Consider the following 25,723-nt stretch of genomic DNA (forward strand, 5'->3'; position numbering starts at 1 on the left):
CTCCCGCCACGGAGGTCACATCCCTGTCCTTACCTCCAGGCTGCAGGTGGACGAGGAGCTGAGGCGAGAGAGGGAGCGCGAGCGCGAGCGGGAGGCCGACCGCGAGCGCGAGAAGGAGCGGGAGCGTGAACGCGAGAAGGAGCGCGAGCGCGAAAAGGAGCTGGAGCGCGAGAAGGAGCGTGAACTGGAGCGCCAGCGGGAGCAGCGCGCCCGCGAGAAGGAGCTGCTGGCCGCCAAGGCACTGGAGCCGGCCTTCCTGCCCGTGGCCGAGCTGCACGCGCTACGGAGCCACGCCGCCGAGGAGCGGGCCAAGCCCTCGGAGCAGCTCACCCCAACCCGCGCAGGTACCTGGGGAGGGGCGGGCCCCGGGGCGGCCGCATGCCGTGTGATCAAGCCTGGGGGCTTCGGTCACGGTGGGGACGGGGGCGAGGGGGCGAGGGGCGGCCCCGGGCCGGGAGCCGAGGACAGGGATGTCCGCTGGCAGGATTCAGACTTGGTGTGAAGGCCGGTGGATAACTGAGATTGTGCACTGTGCTGAGACTGTGCGCCATAGTACAACCAAATTCTTAGAGATGATAGTTTGGAATATTTTTTAAGCTTAGTTGTTAGCGTACTTTATTTTACTAAAACAGTGAATTTGCACAGCAGCCTATCTAACCTTCATTCTTAGCGTACTTTATCTCACTAACGTACAACCTTAGTTCGCATGGTTGTCTAACCACTGTCTGGGGATCCCCCTCAGAGGTCAAGTCCGCTCTGCTGCGAGTGTGAGCCCACCCAGGGTGACCCTCAGACAGGCAGGACCCCCAGGGAGCAGCCCTTCCTGGCCCGGCCCCACGGAAAGGGGGCGGCCTTCTCCAAGGAGGCGGGGCGGGAGGGGTGGGGCTGCACCAGGACCCCGCCCCGCCCTGACGGCCTCCCCCGCCCACAGAGAAGCTGAAGGACGCGGGCCTGCAGGTGCCCAAGCCCGTGCAGCACCCCTTGCACCCGGCAGCCGCCCCGCCCCACACGGCTCCCGGCCTCCTCGCCGGCCACGGGCTCTTCTCGCTGCCGGGCAGCAGCGCGGCCACAGCCCTGCTCCTGCAGCGCACCAACGAGGAGGAGAAGTGGCTGGCGCGGCAGCGGCGCCTGCGGCAGGAGAAGGAGGACCGCCAGTCGCAGGTGTCCGAGTTCCGGCAGCAGGTGCTGGAGCAGCAGCTGGACCTGGGCCGGCCGCCGGCGCCCGCGGACCCGGAGCACCGGCCGGAGAGCGCCAGGTGGGGCCCGGGGCGGGGAGCAGGGGGAGCCTGTGTTCAGCGAGTGCCTCTGGTCTGGCTGCCTGTGGAGTGCTGTCACTTGGGTTCTGTGTCACCTTCTAAGACCCCCGTCTGAGCCGGGAGGAGGGAGACCGGGGAGGAGGAAGGTGCTCGCTTCAGGGGCTTCATCCGCCAGGAACTGTGTCCACAGCCAGCCCGTCCCTTCCGGGCAGGCTTGGTGCCTGAGGGGGGCAACCGAGAAGCTTCCGTGGATACTTAATCTCTGTGCTAGCATCTCTCTCTGTCCAAACTGGAATGAGAAGGGGACTCCCTTTGATTTTTAATCATACAAAAAGTTAATTTTATTGCTTTTATAATTTTTTAAAAAATAACCCATTTTTTCCTGCCCTATTGTAAAAAAAATTTTTCCGAGAGGCTTTTAAGCCTGTTTTTGGGACCCTGGCTGCTGACACTCACTTTGTGAGCTGGGCCCCTTCTCGGAGCTGACCCTGGGCCTCGCTGCCCCCACCTGCGTATCTGGCTGTCACCCCGTGCACCCCCTGCCCCACCCCACCATCCCTCCAGGGCTCCTTCTGAAGACCCGGGTGGAGACCCTCAGCCAGAGTTGGTGGCAGGAGCGGGTCTAGGCCTGGGGGACACTGGGCCCTGCCCCCGTCTCCTCTGCTGTGCACGGAGTTCAGGCGGGAGGGCTTCTGAGCCTCTTCCCAGCCCTCGGCGTCCATGGTGCCGCCTTCTCAGGGTGAGAAACACTCAACGTGTCTGGGACAGAGGTGTGAGTGTCCACTTGGCTCCCTCCCTCTTTGCTCCAGCTCCTGTTGGCCAGTGGGTTTCTGTATCCTGGGCGCGGCTGACCCATCCAAGCCCCTGCCTCGGCATCCACTGATCAGGGCGCCCGGGGAGGATTCACCCGGCTAGCTGGGTGTGGCCGGGAGTGAACCACGCTGGGGTCCCTGGATGGGTCTCCTTCCTGCTCGGTCAGTCTGGCCGCAGGGAGCCAGGCTGGACCGTCTGCTGCACACGGCCCCTCTGCTACTCTGGGCCCCCTCGGAGCCAGACAAGGGCTGTCTCCTCTACTTCTGAGCTGCCCCCGGCTCCCGTGAGCCCCTTGCGACCGGGTGAGCCAGTGGTACACGTCCACCAGCTCCTGATGAGCTCAGGGCACGCTGCCTCCCTCGGCCTGGGGCACCAGGATCCCAATGCAGCTGTCAGGGCCTGTGGGCTGCTGCCCCAGCAGGCGTGGCCTCTGCCCCCTGGCCAGGTGGTCCCCAAGGCACTGTGACGTTCTTTTGGGGCCCTGTGATCAGAGCTAGAAAACCAGTCTGTGTTTGGCTCCAGTGCAAGAAGTTATTCATTCTGGTACCAAGTTTTATGCCTTTGCCGTTTACTTGGGGATTCACAGCTTTTTGATGCGGCTGGTCCCCTTTGGTATCTGCCCAGCAGCAGTGCAGCGGCCTCGGGGGCTGTGGTGAGCCAGCCCCCTCCTCAGGCAGGAGGAGCCCTGGGCACCTGCCTCGTGTGCCTGCCGTGGGCTGTGTCCTTTTCCCTCCAGTTCCCTTAGATCTTGCCCTCGGTCGCCTTGGCAGCATGGGGCTTCCCTTAGAAAGTAGTAGGTAAACTTTGGAAAGAACAGCAGCCAAATAATCTTTTGAAGGTTGAATTTGAATTTTGTTTTAAATGTACCAGGAAGAAAGGCACTTGGTTCGGCCTTGAGGCAGAGCTGCTGGTCTGAGGCCAGTGGGAGGGTCATGCGCTCTGCTGGTGACCTGGCTCTTAGGACAGGCCCAGGTCTGGTTGTCAGAGACCCTCTGGGTGTAGCTGCTGCTCCCTAGGCACGTGGAGTCGCTTCAGTCCTGATGGGAACCACCAGGGGGGAGCAGCTAGCCATGAGGGTCTCCTCGGAGGGTCTCCCCCAGTCCACTTGGCCAGGCAGACCCCTCAGGCTGATCTCTTGCCGCTGTCTGTGAGCACAGGGTGGGGAGAGGAGGCCAGCCCATCCCCACCGTCTCCCACGGGTGGCAGGCCTTGGGCCTTGGGTCCTCTCGGAAGCTGGTCTGCACTGGCTAGCGGAGGATGTGGGTCCCTCGACTGCAGAGCGGAAGGCACGACCTCCCTCCAGCCCTGGGGAGGGGGCCTACAGGAGGCCTTCTCACCCCCTCCAGTACTGGCTGGGGCTCCCAGCCCGGGCCCTTGGCTGACGGCTGCTCCTGCCCCCACCCCCCTAGGCCGGGACCGAACCGCCACGAGCCGGGCAGCCGCGAGCCCCCACAGCACTTCGGCGGGCCCCCGCCCCTCATCTCGCCCAAGCCCCAGCACCACTCGACGCCCGCGGCCCTCTGGAACCCCGTGTCCCTGATGGACGGCTCGCTGGAGCCGCGGCGCGCCCCGGAGGGCCGCCCCCAGCACGGCTACCCCACCCCGTTCGAGCCCAGCCGCCCGGCCGCCGTCCCACTGGTGAAGGCGGAGAGGGCCTGCTGCCCGGAGAAGGCGGAGGAGGGGCCCCGCAAGCGCGAGGCCGTGCTCCTGGACAAGTACCCGCCGCCGCCCCGGGAGCCAGGGGCCCTGGAACCGCAGGCCTTCCCCCCGGGGCCCGGGCCCTTCCTGGCGGAGCTCGAGCCAGCCACCCCGACTGTCTTGGGCCAGCCCCGGGCCTCGCTCGCCCCGCCGGCCACCTTCGGGGAGCCCCCCGGACCCCTGAAGCCGGGCTCACCCTACCGGCCCCCACCGCCTCGGGGCCCCGACCCGGCCTACGTCTACGATGAGTTTCTGCAGCAGCGCCGGAGGCTGGTCAGCAAGCTGGACCTGGAGGAGCGCCGGCGGCGGGAGGCCCAGGAAAAAGGTCTGGTCTCCCCTCCTCGCTCCTGCGCTTTCCCCCAGACTGCTGGCCCAGGACTCGGCCAGCAGCGCCGTGGGATTCCCCGGAAAGCCACAGAGAACAGGAGAGCAGGCAGGCCCGGGTCGAGCGTGGTGCCTTCCACCCACACAGCCCCTCAATAGCCGGGTGGGACCAGGGGTCCCAGCCTAGCTCCTGCCGGGTGCCAAGCCCAGCCTCACAGCCAGAAGTGGGGCCCCAGGTCACGTGAGGAGCACGTGTTTGGTCCTGGAAGGGCTACCCCTCCACTCACCTGTGAGGTGGCGGGCCTGGCCCTGGGCCCTCGGGCTCTGCTGTTCTGCACGGGGCTCTGCGCGCGGACTCTGCGCCTTTGTGCAGACGGGGCCCCTGAGTGCCCTGGCTCTCCTGAGCAGGAGGGGGATCGGATGTGCAGACAGACCTGGGCTACCCTGGCAGTCCCTTGCTAGGGGGCTGTGTCAGCCCTGGTGCGCACCTCGTGCCCCCACCGCCAGCCCTGAGGAGGCCTGGGGCCAGGGGTTAACGGACGCAGGGCCCAGGGTTGGGGGTGGTCAGGGGCAGCAGGGCCTGGCCTGTGGGTGGGCTCTCAGGTCCGAGGGGTGCCCCGTGTGCATCCCCTGGAAAGGTGAGCCCCCTTGCCTGGCTGAAGAGCTCCGTTCCTGCCTCCAGGATACTACTACGACCTGGACGACTCCTACGACGAGAGCGATGAAGAGGAGGTCAGGGCCCACCTCCGCTGCGTGGCCGAGCAGCCGCCCCTCAAACTGGACACATCCTCCGAGGTATCTGGGGTCTCACCGCTGTTGGGCCCTGGGCTGGGCTGTGGGCACCCCTCTCGGCTTCCCCGCGCCGGCTGAGATGCCTTCCGGGCGCCCTCCTCCCCCTCCCCGGGCCAGCCCGGAGCGTCCTCAGCGCAGCCTTCGAGGCCCAGGAGGCCCCGGGGTCAGCGGGAGCCTCTGCCCGTGGTTTCAACCTCATTTGTTTTCTTTCCCAATCTAGAAGCTAGAGTTTTTGCAACTTTTTGGCTTGACCACCCAACAGCAGAAGGAGGACTTGCTGACCCAGAAGCGGAGGAAACGCCGGCGGATGCTGAGAGAGCGCAGCCCGTCGCCCCCGACGGCACGGAGCAAACGGCGGACGCCTTCGCCCAGACTGGCGCTGTCCACCCGCTACAGCCCTGACGACATGAATAGCAGCCCCAACTTCGAGGAGAAGAAAAAGTTCCTGACCATCTTCAACCTGACCCATATCAGCGCCGAGAAGAGGAAAGGTGAGGCGGGGCCGGGCTGGGCCTCGGGACAGGCTCACCAGGGCGGCCGGGGGTCTCTGAGGAAGCAGGCGGGGCCGTGGGCTCTCGGGGTTGAAGTCGGCCCTCGGCTCTCACGGACTCGTACCCCCGTCTCTTCGCCACCACGCCTCTCTCTGTGGGAAACTCACACGGCCCCTCCAGAGCGTGCTTTCTCCTGTGTCGTCCTGGGACACTGAAGGGGGCTGGTGTCCTGTGTAGTCAGCCGTGGACTCCCACCTGCTTTTGTCCCCGCCTGGGTCTCGCAGTGCCTGCGGTCGCTGGGTCTCCGCTGTGCGGGCGGCTCACATGGCCGCCGTTGCTCCTTCTGATGGCAGGAAGTGTGGGTGGTCCGAGGCCACGGGGCGGGGCCGGGCCGACACCCACCCCGCATGCACGGCTCACCCTTCCAGCCCGGTCTGGCCACAAGGGGTGACTGGGCTGGAATCTGAACTCGCCTTCTGGGGCACCCCTTCCCTGGTCTGTACCTCATGCTTGCTCAGCGCCGCAGGAAAACTCGACCTTTCTGGACCACACGCCCACACTGTCCCCGCTTGCCGAGGCCTGGTCACCTCTTTCTGGAAGGAAGTTGAGGAAAGCAAGAGTGCTTGTCGGTCGTTTTAGTTGCTTCCACTCACTTAGTTCGTTTTGGGCTGCACCGGTGGGCCTGGATTCCTGCTCTCCCTTAAAGAGGCAGTGATGGGACCACGACACATCCCTGAGAACGTGAAGGGTTTTGTTTGAGAAGCGCGTCTCTCAGCCTGACTCAAATCCTAAGGAGGTTGGGCGAGGAGCCCCTGAACTGCGGGGTCATACGGGGTGTGTGCGTGTGTGTCCCTCTTCCCTGGTGGCAGCTGACACAGGAGCCTTGCTTGCGGCGGGAGCAGCGGGGAGCTGACCGCCCCCGGAGAGAGCCTGCCCGCCCTGAGGCGCGGTGTGGCTTTTCGGGGTTGCTTCCTGTGTTGAGGCCAACTTTTTAAAATGAGAATTCTCCCACAGAGGCCCGCAGGTACCTGTGACTCGCCACATGCACGCACCGTTGTTCTTGGAACACCTGAAACGTCAGGGGGTGGCAGCCTAGGAGTCCGGGCTCTAAAGTGAACGTTCTTCCTCTAAAGCCAGCCTGTGCCCGCGGCTTCGTGTCTCGTTCCGAAGGACTCGCGCCTGCCGGCTGCGGCCTGAGCTACACTCCTGCTCCTCTGCCCGCTCAGGAGTGGCGCGGTCCCCCCCCGGTAATCTCGGGCTGCTTTTCTCACAGACAAAGAGAGGCTTGTTGAGCTGCTCCAGGCCATGAAGCAGAAGGCGCTGTCCGCCGCAGTGGCAGACCCGCTCAGGAGCTCTCCGAGGGACAGTCCTGCCGTGTCCCTGAGCGGTAAGGCCAGCCCCATCCGCCACCCCCGGGACTGTCCCGGGGGTGCCCAGGGCCGCAGGCCACCGACCACCCCAGGTCGTCTTCCTCCCGGACACGGCGGGCTTCTTTCTCCCTCTCCTTTCTCTCTCTCAAGCTTCCTGCGCGTGAGACGATCTCAGCGGAACACGGTGCCACCAGTCACGCTTTCAGGGGTGTGGGGTCCTGGCTCCTCCGGCGGACTCGGCCTGGTGGCAGGTGTGGCCGCCGTCCATTCCTCCCGCCGTGGCCCAGGTTTCAGTTTCAGCACTTGCTGCCTGGGCTGTGTGCTCCTGGCGTGTGTCTCAGAGGCCCTGTGATACCTGCTTTCTCTCTCTCTCTCCCTCTCACGGCTCTGACTCTGCTGTCCTGCTGACGAAGCAGGAAATGGTGGTGGTCTGGCCCTGTCCTTGGCCCCTGATTCAGTCTTTCTCTCTGGATCTGGCTGTGTAACTTCCTGCCTCTCGGATGACCAGAAGCAACTTGTTCCTTCCTTCACATTCTTCTTCCCAGACACCTTCCTGGGGCACCTTTCAAGGATGGCCTCGCAGCTTAAACACACCCCATCTCAGACCAAACACTGCACGCTGACCTTTAATTAAATGGCTCCGGAGTCCGGGTCCTCCGTCCTAGGTTAGAGATCAGGGTCGGCCTGTTCACATGTGGCTCTGACAGTGTCCCTCGCTTTTTGTCTCTTAAGAACCCACCGTGCAGCAAGCCTGCCTGGACACGGAGAAGCCTGTGGGCATTGCCGCCTCCTTGTCCGACGTCCCAAAGGCCACAGAACCTGGGAGGCTAGGACAGCTCCGGCCCCCGGAGCGTGTCCAGGAGCCAGCCCCCGCCAGCGCTGAGAAGGCCAGGCCGAGTGAGGCCCCCGGGGGCAAGAAGACCCTGAGCATGCTCCACCACGTCCGGGGCCCTGCGCCCAAGGACATCCCCGTGCCGCTGTCGCACAGCATCAACGGAAAGAGCAAGCCGTGGGAGCCCTTTGTGGCGGAAGAGTTCGCGCACCAGTTCCATGAGTCCGTCCTGCAGTCTACCCAGAAGGCCCTGCAGAAGCACAAAGGTGAGGAGGCCGCTAGGACTGGGGCGCACGGCACCTGGTGTGAGAGGCAGGCTCTGCCTCCTAGCAGAAGTCATTTGACTTTTTTGTAAAGCCCTTCCTTTTAGTAATGACAGGGGAGGAGCCTTTTTAGCAAAAATAGGATCCACGCCTTTCATGGTGCAGGGATCTCCTAGCCTGCCCACAGACTCACCTGGGAACACCACTGTCCCTTGATCACCAGACCCAGCGGCACTTGGTGGGACATTCTGGTTGCTCTGGTCCATGCCTGAGCCCCCGGAGTCGAGATGCCCCTTGGACATCTCTGTGTGGGAGTCACTACAGTTCAGAGTACAGGGGTCAGTATGTTTCATTCCCACTGAATCGGGTTGAAACTGACTAGAAAAGAATGCTCAGGGAGCAACAGCCGAGAGAAAATTATATGATTATTTTCACGTTATTTTGCCGAAACGATTTTAAAAATTTTCCTCCTATGACCTGTGAAAAACTAAATAGAAAAGCATTTTTAGATAAACAGGTCTGACGGTGTCAGTATCCTTCAGGTAAAATAATGCTGTCAGCAGGGATGAAATGAAAAGCGAAGGGTAGTGGTTTTTGATGTGGATTTTAAAAAAAGCAAAACAAAACTCTCCTCTGTTGGATGTTTGTTGTGAGTTCAGAGTTTTCAAGAGGGGAGATGTTTTGGCTAGATTAAACCCCTGTGCTCCCTCTAAGACACACCCACAGAGGTTTTTCGGCAGCTTAAGGACTTAACTTTTCCTGCCTGATCTCAGCCCTTCCCTGACTTTACACTTGACTGTTTCCTCAGGACTTTAGCACCGTCCAGCCCCTGCCAGTTTGGGCCTCATGGGTCCACTGACTGCCCAAGGCTGCTGTCCACACAGGGAGGCGGAGCAGACCCAGTCTAGACAGGCCCAGCCTGTTCAGACTCTTGGCAGCACGGGGTGTGCTCAGGGACCGGAGCGCCTGTGTGTCCTGGGAGAGGTGCAGACGCTTTACAGACCAGGGCGGCGTGGCTCGTAGCCTAACCCCGCCGAGCGCGTTGGCACACCGCGGTGACCTGGACCCAGTTCCGCTGCCATTGTGGCAGCGTGCTCCAGCCTTTCTGACGGAGCCGTCTCTGGTCTCCTAAGGACACAGGCCTCGCTCCGCTCCGTCGTGTCTGCCGGGACCTGTTGACGCGTCGCCTGCTCCCGGGGCGTGTCCTGGGGGGCCCTGTGACAGCCGTCTCTCCTCCTCAGGAAGCGCAGCCGTGCTGTCGGCGGAGCAGAACCACAAGGTTGACGCGTCCGTCCACTACAACCTCCCCGAGTTGCAGTCCTCCAGCCGCCTGCCTACACCCCAGCACAACGGGCAGCAGGAGCCCCCCGCCAGCAGGAAGGGCCCCCTGGTGCAGGAGATGGACCCGGACTCAGAGGAGGAGGAGGACGGAGAGGACGACGACGAGGACCCCCCCCGGCGCAAGTGGCAGGGGATCGAGGCCATTTTGGAAGCTTACCAGGAACACGTGGAAGGTACGGAGGGCCGGGGAGGCAGGCCAGGGTCCCGGGAAGAGTGTGCCAGGAGGCTCAGCAGGCTCATGATGCGTGCCGGTTTCCATCGCCAGGCTGGGGACTGTTTGAGTCACAAGGCCCAGGGCTTCTGGGCCACAAGCAGACAGGAGCCTCAGAACCGCTCCTCGGGCTTCTGGGGTGCCTGGGCTAGCTTGCAACAGCCATTCCTCACGGACAGACATCCTCCCTGGAGGAACCTAGGCGCCGAGCGCCTGCCCCACCCGGCGTGACCGTGGACCTGGGCCTGCTCGCCCACCGAGTCCTGTTGCGCTTCTGAGCGTTCTGTCCGTCCCCGCCCTGTGGCTACACACACAGGTCCGAGGAAAGGCAGTGTTTCACTCAGCCGAGCCCGCGTCTCCCTCTCTGGCATGCCTCGAGGGCTCTGTGTCTCAGGACGCGCCCACAGGCTCCGCGCCTCCTGGTGCAGCACTCAGCCCAGGTGGCCAGCCCTCGTCAGCCTCCAGAACATCAGAACCCTGGCCGTTGCCAGCTCCAGATTCTACTCATTGTTGTACTGTAGAGAAGTTTTTATCATGAATATCACGATCATTTCAGATATTTTGAAATAATCATCGTAAAACCAGCTAAGTATTCAACACAGTCAAAAAGGATGCCCTCGTAGCCACAACAAGAGTATCTGTTTTTTTTATTGAAGTATGTATATATAGGTGATTTGTTAGTTCCAGCAAAATCAGTCTGTTGCACATATATCCACTCTTTTGCATTCTTTTCCCGTATAGGCCATTAGAATTTTGAGCAGAGTTCTCTGTGTTAATACCAATCTCCCAATTTATCCCCCACCCCCATAATCAGAAGACTGTTTTCTGCATCTCTGACTTTATTTCTGTGTTGTAAATAAGTTCATTTGTACCGTTTTTTTAGATTCCACATATATGTGGAATCATACATTTGTGATACATGTTTTCCTCCAACTTACTTCACTCGTATGACCATCTGTGGGTCTGTCCGTGTTGCTGTGAGCGGCATTTCATGTTCTCTGTGGCCGAGTAGTAGTCCACTGTACATATACACCACGCTTTCTTTATCCGTTCCCCTGTCGATGGACATTTAGGTTGCTTCCATGTTCTGGCTGTTTAACAGTGCTGCTGTGAACATAAGATTGCATGTATCTGTTCAAATTATTGTTTTCTCCAGATATATAGCCCCCAGGATTGGGACTGCTGAATCATATGGTAGGTCCCTTGTTAGTTTTTAAAGGAACCGCCATAGTCCTCTTCATAGTGGCTGCACCAATTTATATTCCCACCAACAAGAGTAGGAGGGTTCCTTTTCTCCATACCCTCTCCAGCATTTACTGTAGACTTTTTGATGATGGTCGTTCTGAATGGGGTGAGGTGGTGGTTGCTTTGCATCTCTGATAATTAGTGATGTTGAGCATCTCTTCAGCCATCTGTATGTCTTCTTTGGAAAAATATCTATCTAGATGTTCACCCAGATGGTGAAGTGGTGGTCCAGTGGTTAAGAATCCACTTTCCAGTGAGGAAAGTGTGGGTTCAATCCCTAGTCAGGGAACCCAAGATTAAGAAAAATAAGCGGGGGGGATCTGCACCCATTTTTTGATTAGGTTGGTTTTTAAAAATATTGAGCTACATGAGCTGTTTGTATATCTTGGAGATTAAATTCCTTATTGGTTGCATCTTGTATAAATACTTTCTCCTATACTATGGGTGGTCTTCTTGTTTTATGGTTTCCTTTGCCATGCAAAAGCCTTTAATTCGGTCCCACCGTTTTTGTTTTCATTATTTTAGGAGGTGGATCAAAAAAGAGCTTGTTGCAATTTATGTCAGATTCTTCTGCCTCTGTTTTTCTCTAAGGGCTTTTTATAATAACCAGCCTTACATTTAGGTCTTTATCCATTTTGAATGTGCCTTTGTGTGTGGCGTTAGTGCTCTGTTTCATTCTTTTATATACAGTTGTCTAGTTTCCTCAGCACCACTTATTGAAGAGACTGTTAAAACAGATTTATTCCTGAAGATGTGAAGCTCAGTATCTTTCGGAAAGGCAGAGGTTTTACTTGTTAAAATGATAAATTTCTAACAGCTTAAAAGTTTTTGTGTCTAAGCCTTTTATCTTTCTTGAAAAATGCATCTTAAGGCTGTAAGTTGTTGCTGTTTCCTAAGCTGCGTCCCTTAAATTGCCTTTCAGTGCTGTGTCCTCGGTCTTTATTCCCCTGGGTCGGGTTACTTTAGTAACATCTAGTCACCAGCACGATCTATAGGGAGGGAGCCATGTGGTCCAAATGATAGAGCTTTGACCAGCTGCTCTGGAGAGAAGAGGCCACGCGCCGGGCCTGGGGCCCTGGGTACAGAAGATGTCACCCTGGCTTGTCTTTTCAGAGCAAGATCTGGAGCGGCAGGTGCTGCAGGCGCAGTGCAGGCGGCTGGAGGCGCAGCATTACAGTCTCAGCCTCACGGCTGAGCAGCTCTCCCACAGCATGGCGGTGAGTCTCAGGGATCGGACTGGCTCCGGGGGGGCTTTCTTGACCCCACAGTGGTTATTCTCATTCAGCCTTTCGAGTCTGGGTTCAGGAGCACCCATACAGACAAGTTTTGAAGGGAAGTTGTGCTCTTGAGAGGGGCTAAATTCAGCAGTCACCTGAGGAAGGAGTGTCATCTGTTCGCAGAACATGGGTCTGGAAGGGTCGGGGGCGGGTGTACTGCCCGTATCAGCCTTCCCCCGTGCCGCTCTCAGGAGGATGGAGGGAGGGGGCCGAGCTCTTGGGACAGGACGGACCCCACACACACACACAGCCGTGACAGCGAGAGCCCTGCCATCTTCCGCTGTTGTGTGTTTGGGGCTTGGACACCTTGGCCACTCCCGACGCAGCAGAAGCTTGGCAGTGCCAGGGCCGACGCTGCGAGAGTGGCAGGTGCTGCCACTGGGAGATGCTGGGGGCAGCTAGAGCGCATCCCACAGCCTTCCTAACTGTGTGAACTGCGGGTCTGACACCAGTCTCCCTCCAGGAGCTGAGGAGCCAGAAGCAGAAGATCGTTTCAGAACGGGAGCGGCTCCAGGCGGAACTGGACCACTTACGGAAGTGCCTTGCGTTGCCTGCAATGCATTGGCCTAGAGGCTACTTCAAGGGTTTCCCGAGGTGACGGTTTCCCTTGCACTAGGCCGAACCTAGAGTATAGAAATATTATCTATTTTATTACCTTGAATATTTAATATTTTTCACTGGGAGGTTTGACGCTTAAAAAAAAAAAAAAAAAGAGAATGTGCCATGCATGAAGCAAAGGATTCCAGGCTCCAGAAAAAAAGAACGAACTCGCCTTGACTTCAGTGCAGTTGGATCACCTTTGTAACTCAGCAAGCAACCCGTTTAAGACGCCCATAGTTTCTTCCCTTTTAAAGGCGGTTTTTCCCTTCCCCACGTCGTCATGCTTTAGTCTCAAGATGAAGGCTCCATTACCAACACTAAGCTGTGCCCATCTCCCGGCCCCTGGGTGCATGAGGCGGAGCGGGCCACCGGCGTGCGTGTCGTGTGTTGCCAGGCCCTGTGGCCTCAGGAACCCGGGCTGCTCTGGCCGTGGGGTGGCCGGTCTCGCTCCTCCCCAGGATGGAGACCCGCTCCAGCAGAAGGAAGGTGGGGTGCATTCTAAGTAAAGGGCTTATTTGTTTCAGTTATTTTTCTGCAAAGTTTTCCTGAAAGCAACAGGTCCTAGGAGCACACAAAGCAACAGTACTGAAGCCTCACCCAAAGGCTTTTCCCCAGAAAAGCTCTTACCTAAAGTGAATCGACAGACTGAAGGTACCTTTTTATTCCTTCGTGGGGGAAAATGTCCAGAGCTCTATGTACATTTATCCACACCCACCCGATTGTTACTGCAGGGGGGGCGGGGGTGTTTTCATACAAATGTCAATTTTGAGAGAAAAGTCAAAGGTGCTTCAGCCTTGTACTGTGTATATATATTAAAAAACAAAGTTTTGTATGTTTTTATTACTTTAATTATTGTTATAAAAAGCCTGCCATTTTTAATATGTGGTTTGGGGGGATTTTTTGTTGTTTGTTTTCTTGTTTGGGGGTTTTGTTTTTGTTTTGTTTTTCTGGGCAAAAAAAAAAAAACCAACCCTTGCTTTTAGTGTTTGTACTGCTGCTGGTCAGGACATTATTGAAGTGTTTTTAAAAATTAAAGAAGAAGAAAAGTAAAAAGAGCTTACCACTGGCGCCTACGCGAGCACTTCATTCTTGAGTTGCACCGGAGTGAGGTAGAAAGCCATGGTTCCTCCTTCCCTCTCCCCCGGGCCCTCCCCGGCTCCCCAGGCCAGCGAGGCGCTGCTGGTCTCCAGCAGGAACCAGGCAGGCGCTGCATGCGCACCTTCACACGCACACTCCGTGAGAAGAACCTTTGAGGTGGGAGCAGTTTCTGTGACAGGGTGCCAAGGTGTCTCACAGCGGTGTGAGCAGGAGCAAAGCAGAAACTCAGTAGGGGCTTGGTTCAGATGCAGAGCTTTGTAACAGCCTAAAGGCACGGTGAGCTACGTGCGACAGAACCTCTCCTCGTGGGCTCACTGTGATGAGCACAGGAGCCGCTGGAAACGGGGATAATCGTATCAGCACAAAGCGCGGGGCCGGGGGAGCCCGCCCTCCTTGCCCCGGTTGCTGGTTCAGGCTGGGTTGCATCTAGATCAAAAAGGCAGCTCTTGCTCCAGTGGGCCTAAACCAAAGGCCAAAGCAGCCAGTGGTTGGTGTGCCTAGGGGAGGGGAGAAGACCCACACATCAGGCCGCGTGCGCCCCTCTGCCCCGGCCTGGGGACGGGCTGGCTGACCTTCAGGAAGGCCAGGCGCTGCGACCAGTGGCCACGCCCTCAGCCCAGACCTTAGCTGTGCAGAACAGCTTGCTGGCAGATGGCATGGTGTCACTTTATCTGTTCCCACGCAGTTTGCTTTGTATGCCTGCCAAGAATCTTCCAGTTATTAGCAAACTCAGACAAAAAGTGCTGCCAGTATTATCAGCAGTCAGCAAGTGCTTTCCTCTCTACAGAAACGACTTGAGAACTAAGAGCTGTTCTGGGGGCCTCTTCCCCGGCAGAGACACAGAAAGCACCACGTGCCACAGGTGGGGACAGGTGTTTAGAGGGAGCCCCGCCGCCAACAGGGCAAAACATCACCGAATTTCTCTATTTAAAACCTGCTTGCTGTTTCTGAAGGCCTAAGGGTTACATCTTGGCACTTCCCCCCCGTCATCCTTCTCCATCATAGAACATGTCTGGATGCCTTTGCTCCCGGGCGCTGGTCAAGGGCCTTGGCTAGAAGCAAAGGGAAGAACAGACCTGATGGACACAGCCCTGACCCCTCACTGCCTGGTGGGGGGCGCCCTTGGCTGCTGTGTGTTGGTTGGGGAGGAGTTTGCGGTACACAGGTTAAAAAGGACAGCTAACCAGGGGTGGCAGCTCTGTCCCTGAGCTAGTATTAACAGCTTTCCCCTTCCGAGTGGCACCCCCCGCCACCGCCCCCACCTACCTGTGAGGATCTCTGAATATTCTAGGGCTCAAGAAGTAATATGACAATCAGAATATAAATACAGACCAGTAAGGCAACAGGAAGAAAGAAAAAGAAAGAAAAAGGTAACAGAGGGTCTTGTGAAAACAGAAGTGCGCCTCTCTGGGAGACAGCATACCCAATCATGCCCCCCACTGAACAGTTTATAACCTGAAAACTCTTAAGAACATAGTAGCATCAGTGTTTTTTCAGTTTAGGCTTAAAAGCTGACAAATATGGAATCCCTAAAGCTTTTTGTTCAGCTATTTCATAGTGAGCTTTTTGAAAGACAAAGTTCAGAAATATAGCAAATTTGCTCTAGAACTGATCCTGGAACTTTCGTGTCAGTATTTTTGTGACCTGAAGGAGTTTTGCTAAATTTGAGGGGTACCTGCCAAAGCTGAGTCATGTGGCTTTGTGCATTTAATCAGATCAGTACAAACAAACTAGAGTTTCCCCCCCACACTTGGCACTGCAGGACCTGATTATTTGAAAATGGGTCTGTGTTTCATAGAGACAGGCAAACTGGCATAAAGTATCATCATCTGTTATCTCACATAAGTGACCAATAGTTTAGTCTATATTCTAAAAGAAATGCAACAATTGGCAACATGCAAAGTGCTAAAAAAGATTATACCCTCAGGGAAATTCAAAGGAGCCCACACCTTCAGCAAACTAGCAAATAATAACAGGTAATCTGAGTCTGTGTGTGGGGTGGCATTCCATCGAGTAGCTCACGATGCTGCCTCATCTCTAAATCTAAGCCACATAGCCCGTTTCCCTCTGAGCCTCGGTTTAAAAGTGTAGACAGTTCCAGGGACCCACCACCAGATGGGGATGGCTAGCACAGGAAGTTGCTCCTCTTACAGTGTAGATTAGCCACTTAGCAGCAGCCCCCTACTCTTCTAGTAACCAAGCTATTGACGTCACTGCTTGCAGTAGCCCGTCCCCAGCTTCCGATCCAGTGCTGAACTAGGCTCCTGAACTCTGCCTGAGCTGAGGAGGCCCACGGTGCTGCTCTGCTGCGCCTGTGCTAACTGCTAGGACAGCCAACCAGGACTCGGGGGGGAGGAGGAACGGTGCCTCGGTCACTCTGGGGGCAGTTTAGATGCTGTGAAATTAAACCTGTTCTAAGTGTACTTGTTTGAATTAACTGTATTGTAATATTATTTGTTGAATGTAGTAATTAGGTATTTATGAATATATTGCTGTAATTTCTGACAACATCCAGAAAATAAAATCTTCCTAAATCATGTTAAGAGAAAAATCTTTTTTATGTTATAGTAAGGGGAAAAAATAAGTCAACGATTCTACAGCTTTACAAGTAAAGTGTGAAGACAGAATCAACTGGACCTCAGCCCGGTTTTAGGAGAAGGGATGAAACTACGGAGACCACGTGTTCTGGGTCATAGTCCCTCTGTGTGTGGCCCTTCAGTGTTTAAACACGAGCTGCTGTTTAGAGGGACATCTGGGGACCCACCTGGGATGGACACATAGCGCCCAGGTAACTTGAAGTAAGTTGAGTGTTAAACACTGAAGGGTAAAAACACCAGCAGGGCCCAGTCGGTCACATGATCACACACAGACGCCCCTTCAGAAACCCTCGAGAACCAGCTGGTGATTGAACCCTCTCATTACAGGACTGGACAGTCATCGCCCCCCGGCCCCCGACTTGAGGGAAAGTACTTTCTGTAAGGAATCGAGCGGTGGTACAGCTGAAGATGCTCCTCCCAGGGAAAAACAGGCCTCTGGCCTGAGCCACAGCTGCCTCAAGCAGGCTGTCCCCTCAGTCCACCAAGAAACACAGCACAGGCCCCATTTTCCCCTGGCATCGCATCCTCAGCTTCACTTACACACACATGGAATTAATTTCCCCTACTTTCTTGCTGATAAACAACCTTTTAGCCCTTTCCCAGAAGCAGCCAAGCAAACAAGAAACATGCAGAGTGGGGCTCGGAAGGGCACGCTGTCTGCTAAGCCTCTCAGTCTGCTCTGTCAGACCCTTAAGCCACTGAGCCTGCTCCCTCCATGTGGGAGTGATGCGGGAAAAACCCACAGAGATGCGGGTGATCCCGCCTTTACTGTGTATTGGGGCTTAATGATGCGTCACCGTCACTAGCTGAGTGCTTGTGGGCTGCCCTGCGCAGTGTGCAGTCTCTGTGGAAAGCTCTGAATGTAGCCCAGGAGAAAGGCCGTGGCCACATCACCGTCCTGCCGTCTCTTATCTTAAGGCAACACCCGACATCACCGAGCACTCACCTGCACGCGACCGCCCCGTGCAGGAGGCGGGGCTCCGCGGGGACCGCGCTCGCTCTGCCAGTGCTGCTGCTTCCCCATAAAAGGCAGCTGGCTCCCAGACACAGACAAGGAGCTACAGAGTGTCTCCACTGAGCATAAGCCTGTCGCTTTCCAACCAGATTATAAACCCATTCCTTCCTTCACTGCACTTTTTTTCGTAGATTCAGAAGTGGTCTAGGATTCCAGAAACGTGAGTATCTGTCATGTCCCGAACACTCATGCCGCCTGAGGAGCCTCCTGCCGGCAGACGCGGGCCTGGACAAAGCGGTCCCTGCCTAGAAGTCCTGAGACTGGGTGCTGTCCGAAGGCTGCAGGTTTGTGCGGAGTTTGTACATGTGGTTGAGCGCTTGTGTGAGGAAAGCCCCGCTGGTGTTGATCTCCATCAGGGTCAAGTTATCCAGCTAAATGTGAGAGAAAACAGCTGGTTTAGTTTTTCATTTCAAGAAAGGTTACACCTACTGGATAAAGAACCAGTGAGCGGTGATTTTCTGAAAGCCAACTAGGGCGTCCGCTCCTGAGCCTCCCTGCCCGTTGTGCACACCTTGGCGTGTGCCTCCTGCTGCCTCACGAAGCTGTCAGCAGACACCCGGAACTTGGCTATGCGAGTGTCCCACACGTCCTTGATGAGGGTCCGGATCTCATCTGCTTGCGGGATGTTGTCCGAAGCACTAAAGGAAGGAAAGGGGAGGTAAGTCGCACAGGGAAGCACGCAGTGAATTAAGCCAACATCCGGGGGAAAGTGGCTTCTTCCTAAACACTGCTTAGATTTAGACAGAAATGCACAAGCTGTTCGAGGCTCAAAGTCTGTTTCAGTTTTCAGTTTTAAAATGTAAGGATTTCTAGCAGTTAACCTTGGAAAATTCAGCCAGGATGCTCACCGAGTCAGCTGTGCTCAAATTAACTGTCCCGGGCATCCTGCAGTACAAGGACTTCTGTTTATTCACTGAAAAAATTGAGGTATCGGAGTGGCAGCTCTGAGCTGGCCCTCCTCTGTCTAGGGGTAACTGGGTGCTCTGTGCTCTGTTCTGTACAATTCCCAGCTAGAACGCATCTTTCGAAGGCCGGCTCAGAGGTCATGCCTCTAACGCTAATACCCCAGGGCTCCAGCCCACCAGGGAAAGCAGACGAGGGCTGTGTGCCAGGCGCAGTCCTCTGCGCTATACGGCACTTCTATCCTCTCAGAAGCCCGTGAAGGACAGAGACCGTCCTGCTCTACAGAGACAACAAAGACACATTTGCGAAAATTACAAAACAAAAAGCAAATAAGCATAAGTAGCACACCCATACAGGGCAAATCTGGGGTAAAAGTCTGGCCTGGAGTCCACGCAGGGCACTGATAGCCTTCCTGTGACACATTTTTAACCTGGCCTTAGCCTCTAAAGGAAGGGACAAACTAAGACAAAAGCAGAGGCCAACATCCCTCGCCAGGCATCCTGGGATGACCTCCAGGGACTACAGGCTGGATGAGCCTCCACATGCTACAATGAGCTCACGAGTGGAGACAAAGAGTCAGTGGTATAAAACTGATGTAGGAGATTGAAGACCCAAACTTTTGGATCTTACGGTCTGAACAGCAGGTGATGGAACAATGGCCTGCAGCTCCTTGTGAACTGCACTGCAGAACAAAGGCCCCTTCTCTGAATGACTGACTCTAAGGAAACGGGCTTTTGATAGGAACTGTGTACATGATACCCTGAACTTCAAAACCTAAAGATGTGCAGACCTTCCCTCTGCTTCTGTATTCTCCTTTCTGAAGTCACTCCCCTCCAAGGCAGCCCTCTGGGTCCTCCGAATGACACCCTCTCCCACCCATGCCCGAATACCCTCCTGGGGACACAGCTTCCACTCCCCTGCCCTCAGCAGGCATATGGGTCCCACCAGCCCTGCTCCACAGCCCTGGGCTCTTCACCTTCTGTCCTGCCTACACCCTCTCCCCTAACACGTGCCCCTCCAACCTCCGAGCCACGGAGCCCTCCTCGGGCAGCACCAGGCGTGAGGGCTGCATCAGGCTGTTCTCCTAACAGACTGTCATACCACACCGGTAACAGGACCACGTCTCTGCCCCACAGAACCGGAACTCAGGCCTACAGAGGCAATGCCACTGCCTAGTGGGTCACTTAGCAGGTTGTACAAGGAGAGTGTTGTGAACTGCACAACTGCTGCCTCAGGTCAACTCAAAAACAAGCCCACGTGACGTAAGTCTCCGCTTGAATCCGCAGTGCCATGCACGGGGCCCCAGCCCTCGCTGTTCTACAGCAGGCAGCAGGCCGCTTCCAACTTCCGTTCTGGACCTGCCCTTGAATTCACCAATTAGAAGGTGCTCAGTGTTTGAAAGGCTTGGCATTGTGCAGACTACATTCTAAGCTGCTCCTAAGCAACGCTGTCTGTGCTTGCCTGCTTTCTCTGCTGATTCATTCATTGACAAACATGTGAGCACCAGGCACTGCTGAGGCACTAGATGGCCCCCGCCCATGAGAACAGGGCGCGGGGGCAGAGGAGCAGCCCAGGCAGACGGCGGTGAGAGGAGAGTGGCTGACGAGAGCTGCCCTGGAGACGGGGATGAGGACAGGCTTGCTTACCTGGGGGGAGGACCTGTGCTAAACCCAGGAGGAGGCGGGGACAGGGGACTCGCTGGGCAGAGGGACGGGGCAGTGGACATGCACATGTGTGCTCTGAGGACTTGGACCTTCTACTTACGTGCAGAAGTGAGAGAGGCCAGCGTGACCCAGGAGAGAGAGGAAGGCCTGCAGAGCTGTGAGATGAGGAAGAGGGGAGCCAGGCCATGCGGCGTGAATGCCACGAGTGGCACTGTAAGCCTGGAGAGGCTCCAGAGGGCAGGGGAGGCCCACGCAGCCTTCTCTGCAGAAGCACCCTCTGGCTGAAGGAGAAGCCGACAGGGAGCCTGCCCAGGGGCCTTCCCATCCGGCTCAGGGGCCCTTCCCTGTGCAGGAGACGGAAGCTCTCAGACACCCAGGCCCCAAGGAGAAAAGGGGTACAGGCTGACTAACACTGATTGCCGTGCAGGGGAAGCCACTGTTGGGGAGGGAGGGACTGAAATGGAATCCAGTAACAAGCGGCGGTTAGGATGCAGAACAGAAAGAACAAGGGGCTCACCAGGAGAGGGAAGGGCAGAGGCAAGGAAAAGGGGCAGCAGGAGAGCGGGAGCCCAGTCAGCATGTGCACCTGAGGCCTCCAGGCTGAGCGCTGGGGCGCAGCGGGGTCCAGGCCCGCCGGCTCCCCCAGGAACGCGCGGGGAGCTCCAACGCGGACGGCATGGGCTGTGGGCTCCGCGGAGCTACTCACTGATTTAACAGCAGTTTGGTGAGCTCCATGTAGTAAGGGCTGGGCATAGGCGTAAAAGTTCCTTCCTTTCGTTCATGATCTCGCATCTTCTCCAACTTTTCTGAAATTTAGAAGTGAATACATTTTATTATCACCATAAGCAAAATATATATTTAAAACCTTCCAAATTTACCAAGTGGGTTTCCTAGGTGGCACAGTGGTAAAGAACACACCTGCCCAAGTACTTACGTTACCTAGTTGATCAACTAACAAGAAAAAAAAAAAAACACTTTTTGAAATATCATTTATTATCACTAACTAGATATTACAGGGTTGATTTCCTCAAATCTCTAAGCTTCTCTTAGAGAAGGTGGTTGATCTGGGTTATAGCTGTTGCTGGGCCTGCAGAGCACATGGCTGAGAACAGTCAGAGCCAGGTCTTTTCCTGGGGAGAGTGAAGTATTCTACCTTCTATGCAAGCGGACATGATAGTAACTAGTGACTGGCGAAGTTTCCTTCTTCACATCAAACCTTGTTTAGGACTTCCCTGCTGGCACAGTGGATAAGAACACACCCGCCAATGCAGCAGACGTGGGTTTGGTCCCTGGTCCCGGGAGATCCCACGTGCCCTGGAGCTAAGCTGAGAGGCTGCGCTCTGCAGCAAGAGAAGCCACCACCGGGAGAAGGCCGAACACCGCCGCCAAGAGGAGTGCCTGCTGGCTGCAACTAGAGAGGAAGCCTGCACGGCAGTGAAGACCCCACACAGCCAGATATTAAAACACAAACACTGCTCAGAAGAGAGGGAGACAACCTGCAACCAGGAGCGGCTTGAAAGCCCCAAGTCTGGAACCAAAGTGCTGAGTCCGGCCCCATCCAGCAGGAACGTCGCACACCGGCCTCCCCCGCCCCCCCCCCCCCGGCTGAGAAGCCCCAGTCCTGAACCAGGCTGCCGCTGTGGCGAAGGCACGCACACGCCATTCTGACGCGGGGGCTCCTCTGAAATGACTGCCCACCCATCCCCAGGGCCCCTGGTGCCCACCCCCTGCCACCCTCGCCCACCCTCTCCAGCCTTCTCCCCACACACTCCCACACCCCAAGGGGTGTGCTGGAACCTCTCTCACTGCACGGATCGTGGCGTGGCAGCTGTCCTTACTGCCGAGTGAGCCCTCCTCACTCTCCAGTCCGTCAACCTCCACGCAGCACCTTCCGTCTTAAAAAGAAAACTCTCCTCTGACTCCCCAAAGTCAACGCCCCTCTCCCAGTCTAGCCCAGGCTGGCCCCAGTCTCAGGAAACAGCACCCCCAGCTCCACCAGCAGCTCTGGTGGGCATCCTCACTTCTCTCTGATCCCACGGCCTGTCCCACAGCAAACCCTGCCCATCCTGTATTCAAAACACACCTGGACCCCAACCATGTCTGCCCACCTCCATCAACCCAGTGGTCAGGCCACCCTGAACTCCTGTTTGTGACCCCCGCATGCCCTCTCTCCATACTCGTCTTCCCCACACCACAGACCAACTCTCCCTTTTTACATCTACCTCAGAGGATAAAACACCTCTGTCTGATGTCTGCAGCAGAGACTGACAACAACCAGTGTGGCCCGGGGTGGAGTAGCAGCAGCTCGTGCATCTCTGCGGGGTCACAAGAGCGGCTCAACCACGCTGCAGGGCTGCTGAGCGGCTCCTCTGACAGTGAGCAGTCTGCCCTGTGAGCTGGCAGTTCCAGGGCTCTAGGCATTTATTTACCCAAGAGAAATAAAAACAAATACGTACAAAAGACTCAGACACGACTGTTCACAAAGCAGCCTTGGTCACAATAGCCTAAAATGGGGAACAACCCAAACACCCACTAACAGAAGAATGCGGACAAGCTGTGGAATACTCACACAATGAGTGAAACATTATTCAGGATAAAAGAATAAGGTAGCAACACATGCAACTACAGGGGCAATGAATCTCAAGTACATTACGCTGAATTAAAGAAGTCAGAGCAAGGACTTCCCTGGGGGTCCGGTGACAAAGATGCCACACTCCCAGTGCCGGGGTCCTAGGTTAGATCCCACATGCCAGAACTAAAGAGTTCACACAAGATGGCTGAGACCCAGTGCAGCCAAATACATACTTAAAAGAAGCGAGAGCAAAAACTGACATGCTAGATGATTCCATTTGTACGCTATCCAAGGACAGGCAGAACCAATCCACAGTGGCAGAAGCAGCAGCGGGCCCCTTGTGGACTGATGAGTGATGCCCACTCCTGTCCCCACAGGATGGCCCAGGCCCGTGAGAAGGCCCAGAGTAACTCTCCCCACACCTTCCCGCTGACTCGGGGCTCCCACCAGACAGGTTCCTGCCCCACATCACCTGGGGTTGGAATAGGCTGGAAAGGGAAGTGCCAGCAGAACCAGGACCTTGGTGTGTAGGGAGCCGTCGGGGTGGGGTGGGGGGTCCCTGCTTGAATAAAACAACAACAAGCCCTCAAAGCCTAAGGAACTCGAGTTTCCTGTCATGCTTCTGGACCACCAGCTTCACACACCCCTTCGGGATATGGACTAAAGAAAAAATGCTCACGCAGTCTTCCTTAACCTATATTTGAGTCACACCTGGCTCCAAGTGTCCAAGCTTCTAGGAGGCAGGGGCCCCTGGGTGATTCCCAAAGGGAAAGGGACAGTCAAACTCATTCAGAGGCTTTTCAGATTCTATACTCCCCCAAACCCAACCCTAAATAAATTTGAGATTCTTCTCTGTAATGAGCCATTCATATCTCCAAGGTGAGGAAAAGCCTGCAAAAGTGTGGGCTAAAGACAGACAGCCTCTTTGACTCAGTATTTCCCTTTTTTATTTTTTCCAACACCTTCATACTGAGGCATAATCAACATACCATGCAATTCACCCATTCGGTGGTTTTTGACATAGTCACAGAGTTGGGCACCCATCACTTCAATCGACTTTACCACATCCTCACCACCCCAAAAGGAGCCCATCATCTTTCCCTCACCCACTCACACCTCCATCCCTAGGCAAGCACTAATTTCCCTTGTCTTTATGGATCTGCCTGCTCAGGACGATTCATCATACAAATAGAATAACACAATATTTGGTCTTTGTGCCCGTGCAGCTGATGGTGGAGATGAGATGGCGGAGTAGAGAGACGTGAGCTCACCTCTTCATATGAAGACACCAAAACCACAGCTAAGTGCTGAACAACCATCAACAAAAAAAATGCTGGGACCTACCAAAACAGGTACCCTGCATCCAAAGACGAAGCAGGAGCCACATGAGGCGGCAGGTGGGCTGCGACTGACATGGAACCTACTACCACATCTGTCAGGTGGGCAGCCCACGAACTAGGAAGTAATTACACCCCAGAGGTTCTTCCACAGGAGAGAAAGTCCTGAGCCCCACGTCATACTCCCCTTCCTGGGGGTCTAGCAACTAGAGGAGGAGCCCCCAGAGCATCTGGTTTTCAAGGCAAGCAGGAACTGATCGCAGGAACTCCACAGGACGGGGGGAAACTGAAACTCCACTCGTGGAGGGTGCACGCCAGGAACGAGGGGCAAAAGCAGTGACCTCGTAGAAACTTGGACCAGACCACCTGCTGGTACTGGAGGCTGGGGCCCTCATTAGGCTCAGAAGTTGTTGCACCGCAAAGGAAACCATAAAGAAAAAGAAAAGCCACGGATGGGAGAAAATACCTGCAAATGAAGTGACCTACAAGGGCTTTATCTCCAAAATTTACAAACAAATCATACAACTCAACAACAACAAAACAATCCAATCAAAATGGGCAGAGTGCTTCCCCAGTGGCTCGGTGGTAAAAAAAAAAAAAAAAAAACACCTGCCAACACAGGAGACACAGGACCGATACCTGGTCTGGGAAGAACGCACACACCCTGAAGCTCAGGCGTGCACAGCAACTACCGAGCCTGTGCTCCAGAGCCTGGGAACTGCGATGGCTCAGCCCATGTGCTGCAACCATGAAGCCGCACGCTCCCGAGCCTGGGCTCCACAATAAGGAGTCACTGCAAGGAGGAGCCCATCGCCACCACCGGACAGCAGCCCCAGCTGCCTCCAAGTAGATAAGAGCCCGAGCAGCAGAGAAGACCCAGCACAGCCAACATAAGCAAGCTATTTTAAAAAAATGGGCAGAAGACCTAAACAGGTATTTCTCCAAACATGACACAGAGGGCAAAAAGCACATGAAAAGATGCTTAATTATTATTACTGTTGTTCAGTCACTCAGTCGTGTCCAACTCTCTGCAAACCCATGGACCGCAGAAATGCAAGTCAAACCTACAATGAGACATCACCTCACACCAGTCAGAATCAGTTCAGTCGCTCAGTCGTATTCGACTCTTTGCGACCCCATGAATCGCAGCACACCAGGCTTCCCTGTCCATCACCAACTCCTGGAGTTCACTCAAACTCATGTCCATCAAGTTGATGATGCCATCCAGCCATCTCATCCCTCGGTCGTCCCCTTCTCCTCCTGGCTCCAATCCCTCCCAGCATCAGAGTCTTTTCCAATGAGTCAACTCTTCTCATGAGGTGGCCAAAGTACTGGAGTTTCAGCTTTAGCATCATTCCTTCCAAAGAAATCTCAGTGCTGATCTCCTTTAGAATGGACTGGTTGGACCTCCTTACAGTCCAAGGGACTCTGAAGAGTCTTCTCCAACACCACAGTTCAAAAGCATCAATTGTTCGGCATTCAGCCAGTCAGAATAGCCATCATCAAAAAGCCTACAAACAATAAATTAGTGTAGCCACTGTGAACGGGAACAGCATGGAGATTAGTTAAAAGATTAAAACTAGAGCTAGCATATGATCCAGGAATCCCAATCCTGGTCATGTATCTGGAGAAAACCATGGTTCCAAGGGTTACATGCAGGCCAACCTTCACTGCAGCACTGCTTACAGCCCCCAGGACATGGAAGCAAGCCAAGCGCACATCGACAGACCAGTGGATAAAGAAGACAAGGTGCATACGCACAACAGAGTATCCTCAGCCCTTAAAAAGAACATCTGCAGCAGCGCGGACGAACCTGGGGATTATCATACTGTGTAAGCTAACCACACAGAGAAAGACCATATGATGTGGCTTATATGTGAAATCTAAGACGAAACAACACCAGTGAATCTATTTACAAAATGGAAACAGACTCACAAAAAACAATGATTAGCAAAAAGGAACAGAGGACGGGAGGGATAAATTGAGAGTGGGGAAAATGACACACACACAACTATATATAAAAT

At 55.5% G+C, this 25,723-nt stretch overlaps 2 protein-coding genes across 15 annotated transcripts in view; one reads left to right on the forward strand and one right to left on the reverse strand.

The window, feature by feature from the left end:
- Positions 1–16,148, forward strand: part of GSE1 (Gse1 coiled-coil protein) — a 391,542-nt gene extending 375,394 nt beyond the window's left edge. For 8 of the 14 annotated variants that reach the window (XM_069549668.1, XM_069549669.1, XM_069549674.1 and 5 more), the window contains 10 exons: positions 40–344; positions 932–1,256; positions 3,479–4,092; positions 4,774–4,886; positions 5,104–5,374; positions 6,648–6,761; positions 7,477–7,842; positions 9,081–9,353; positions 11,750–11,853; positions 12,377–16,148. In XM_069549668.1, the coding sequence (XP_069405769.1) occupies positions 40–344; positions 932–1,256; positions 3,479–4,092; positions 4,774–4,886; positions 5,104–5,374; positions 6,648–6,761; positions 7,477–7,842; positions 9,081–9,353; positions 11,750–11,853; positions 12,377–12,511 (2,620 nt within the window). In that variant the 3' untranslated portion in view covers positions 12,512–16,148. Of the gene's footprint in view, positions 1–39; positions 345–931; positions 1,257–3,478; positions 4,093–4,773; positions 4,887–5,103; positions 5,375–6,388; positions 6,762–7,476; positions 7,843–9,080; positions 9,354–11,749; positions 11,854–12,376 lie in introns of all 14 variants that reach the window. The other 6 variants (XM_069549670.1, XM_069549671.1, XR_011248536.1 and 3 more) reach the window with 5 other exon arrangements.
- A 2-nt stretch (positions 16,149–16,150) lies between these two features.
- Positions 16,151–25,723, reverse strand: part of GINS2 (GINS complex subunit 2) — a 36,928-nt gene continuing 27,355 nt past the window's right edge. Inside the window, exons 3-5 of the mRNA XM_069549688.1 lie at positions 20,497–20,596; positions 17,735–17,861; positions 16,151–17,594 (exon numbers count right to left, since the gene is read on the reverse strand). Coding sequence (XP_069405789.1) covers positions 17,469–17,594; positions 17,735–17,861; positions 20,497–20,596 — 353 coding nt within the window. The 3' untranslated portion in view covers positions 16,151–17,468. The remainder of the gene's footprint in view (positions 17,595–17,734; positions 17,862–20,496; positions 20,597–25,723) is intronic.

Source organism: Ovis canadensis, chromosome 14, assembly GCF_042477335.2.
Source record: "Ovis canadensis isolate MfBH-ARS-UI-01 breed Bighorn chromosome 14, ARS-UI_OviCan_v2, whole genome shotgun sequence".
Classification (NCBI taxonomy): Eukaryota; Metazoa; Chordata; class Mammalia; order Artiodactyla; family Bovidae; genus Ovis; species Ovis canadensis.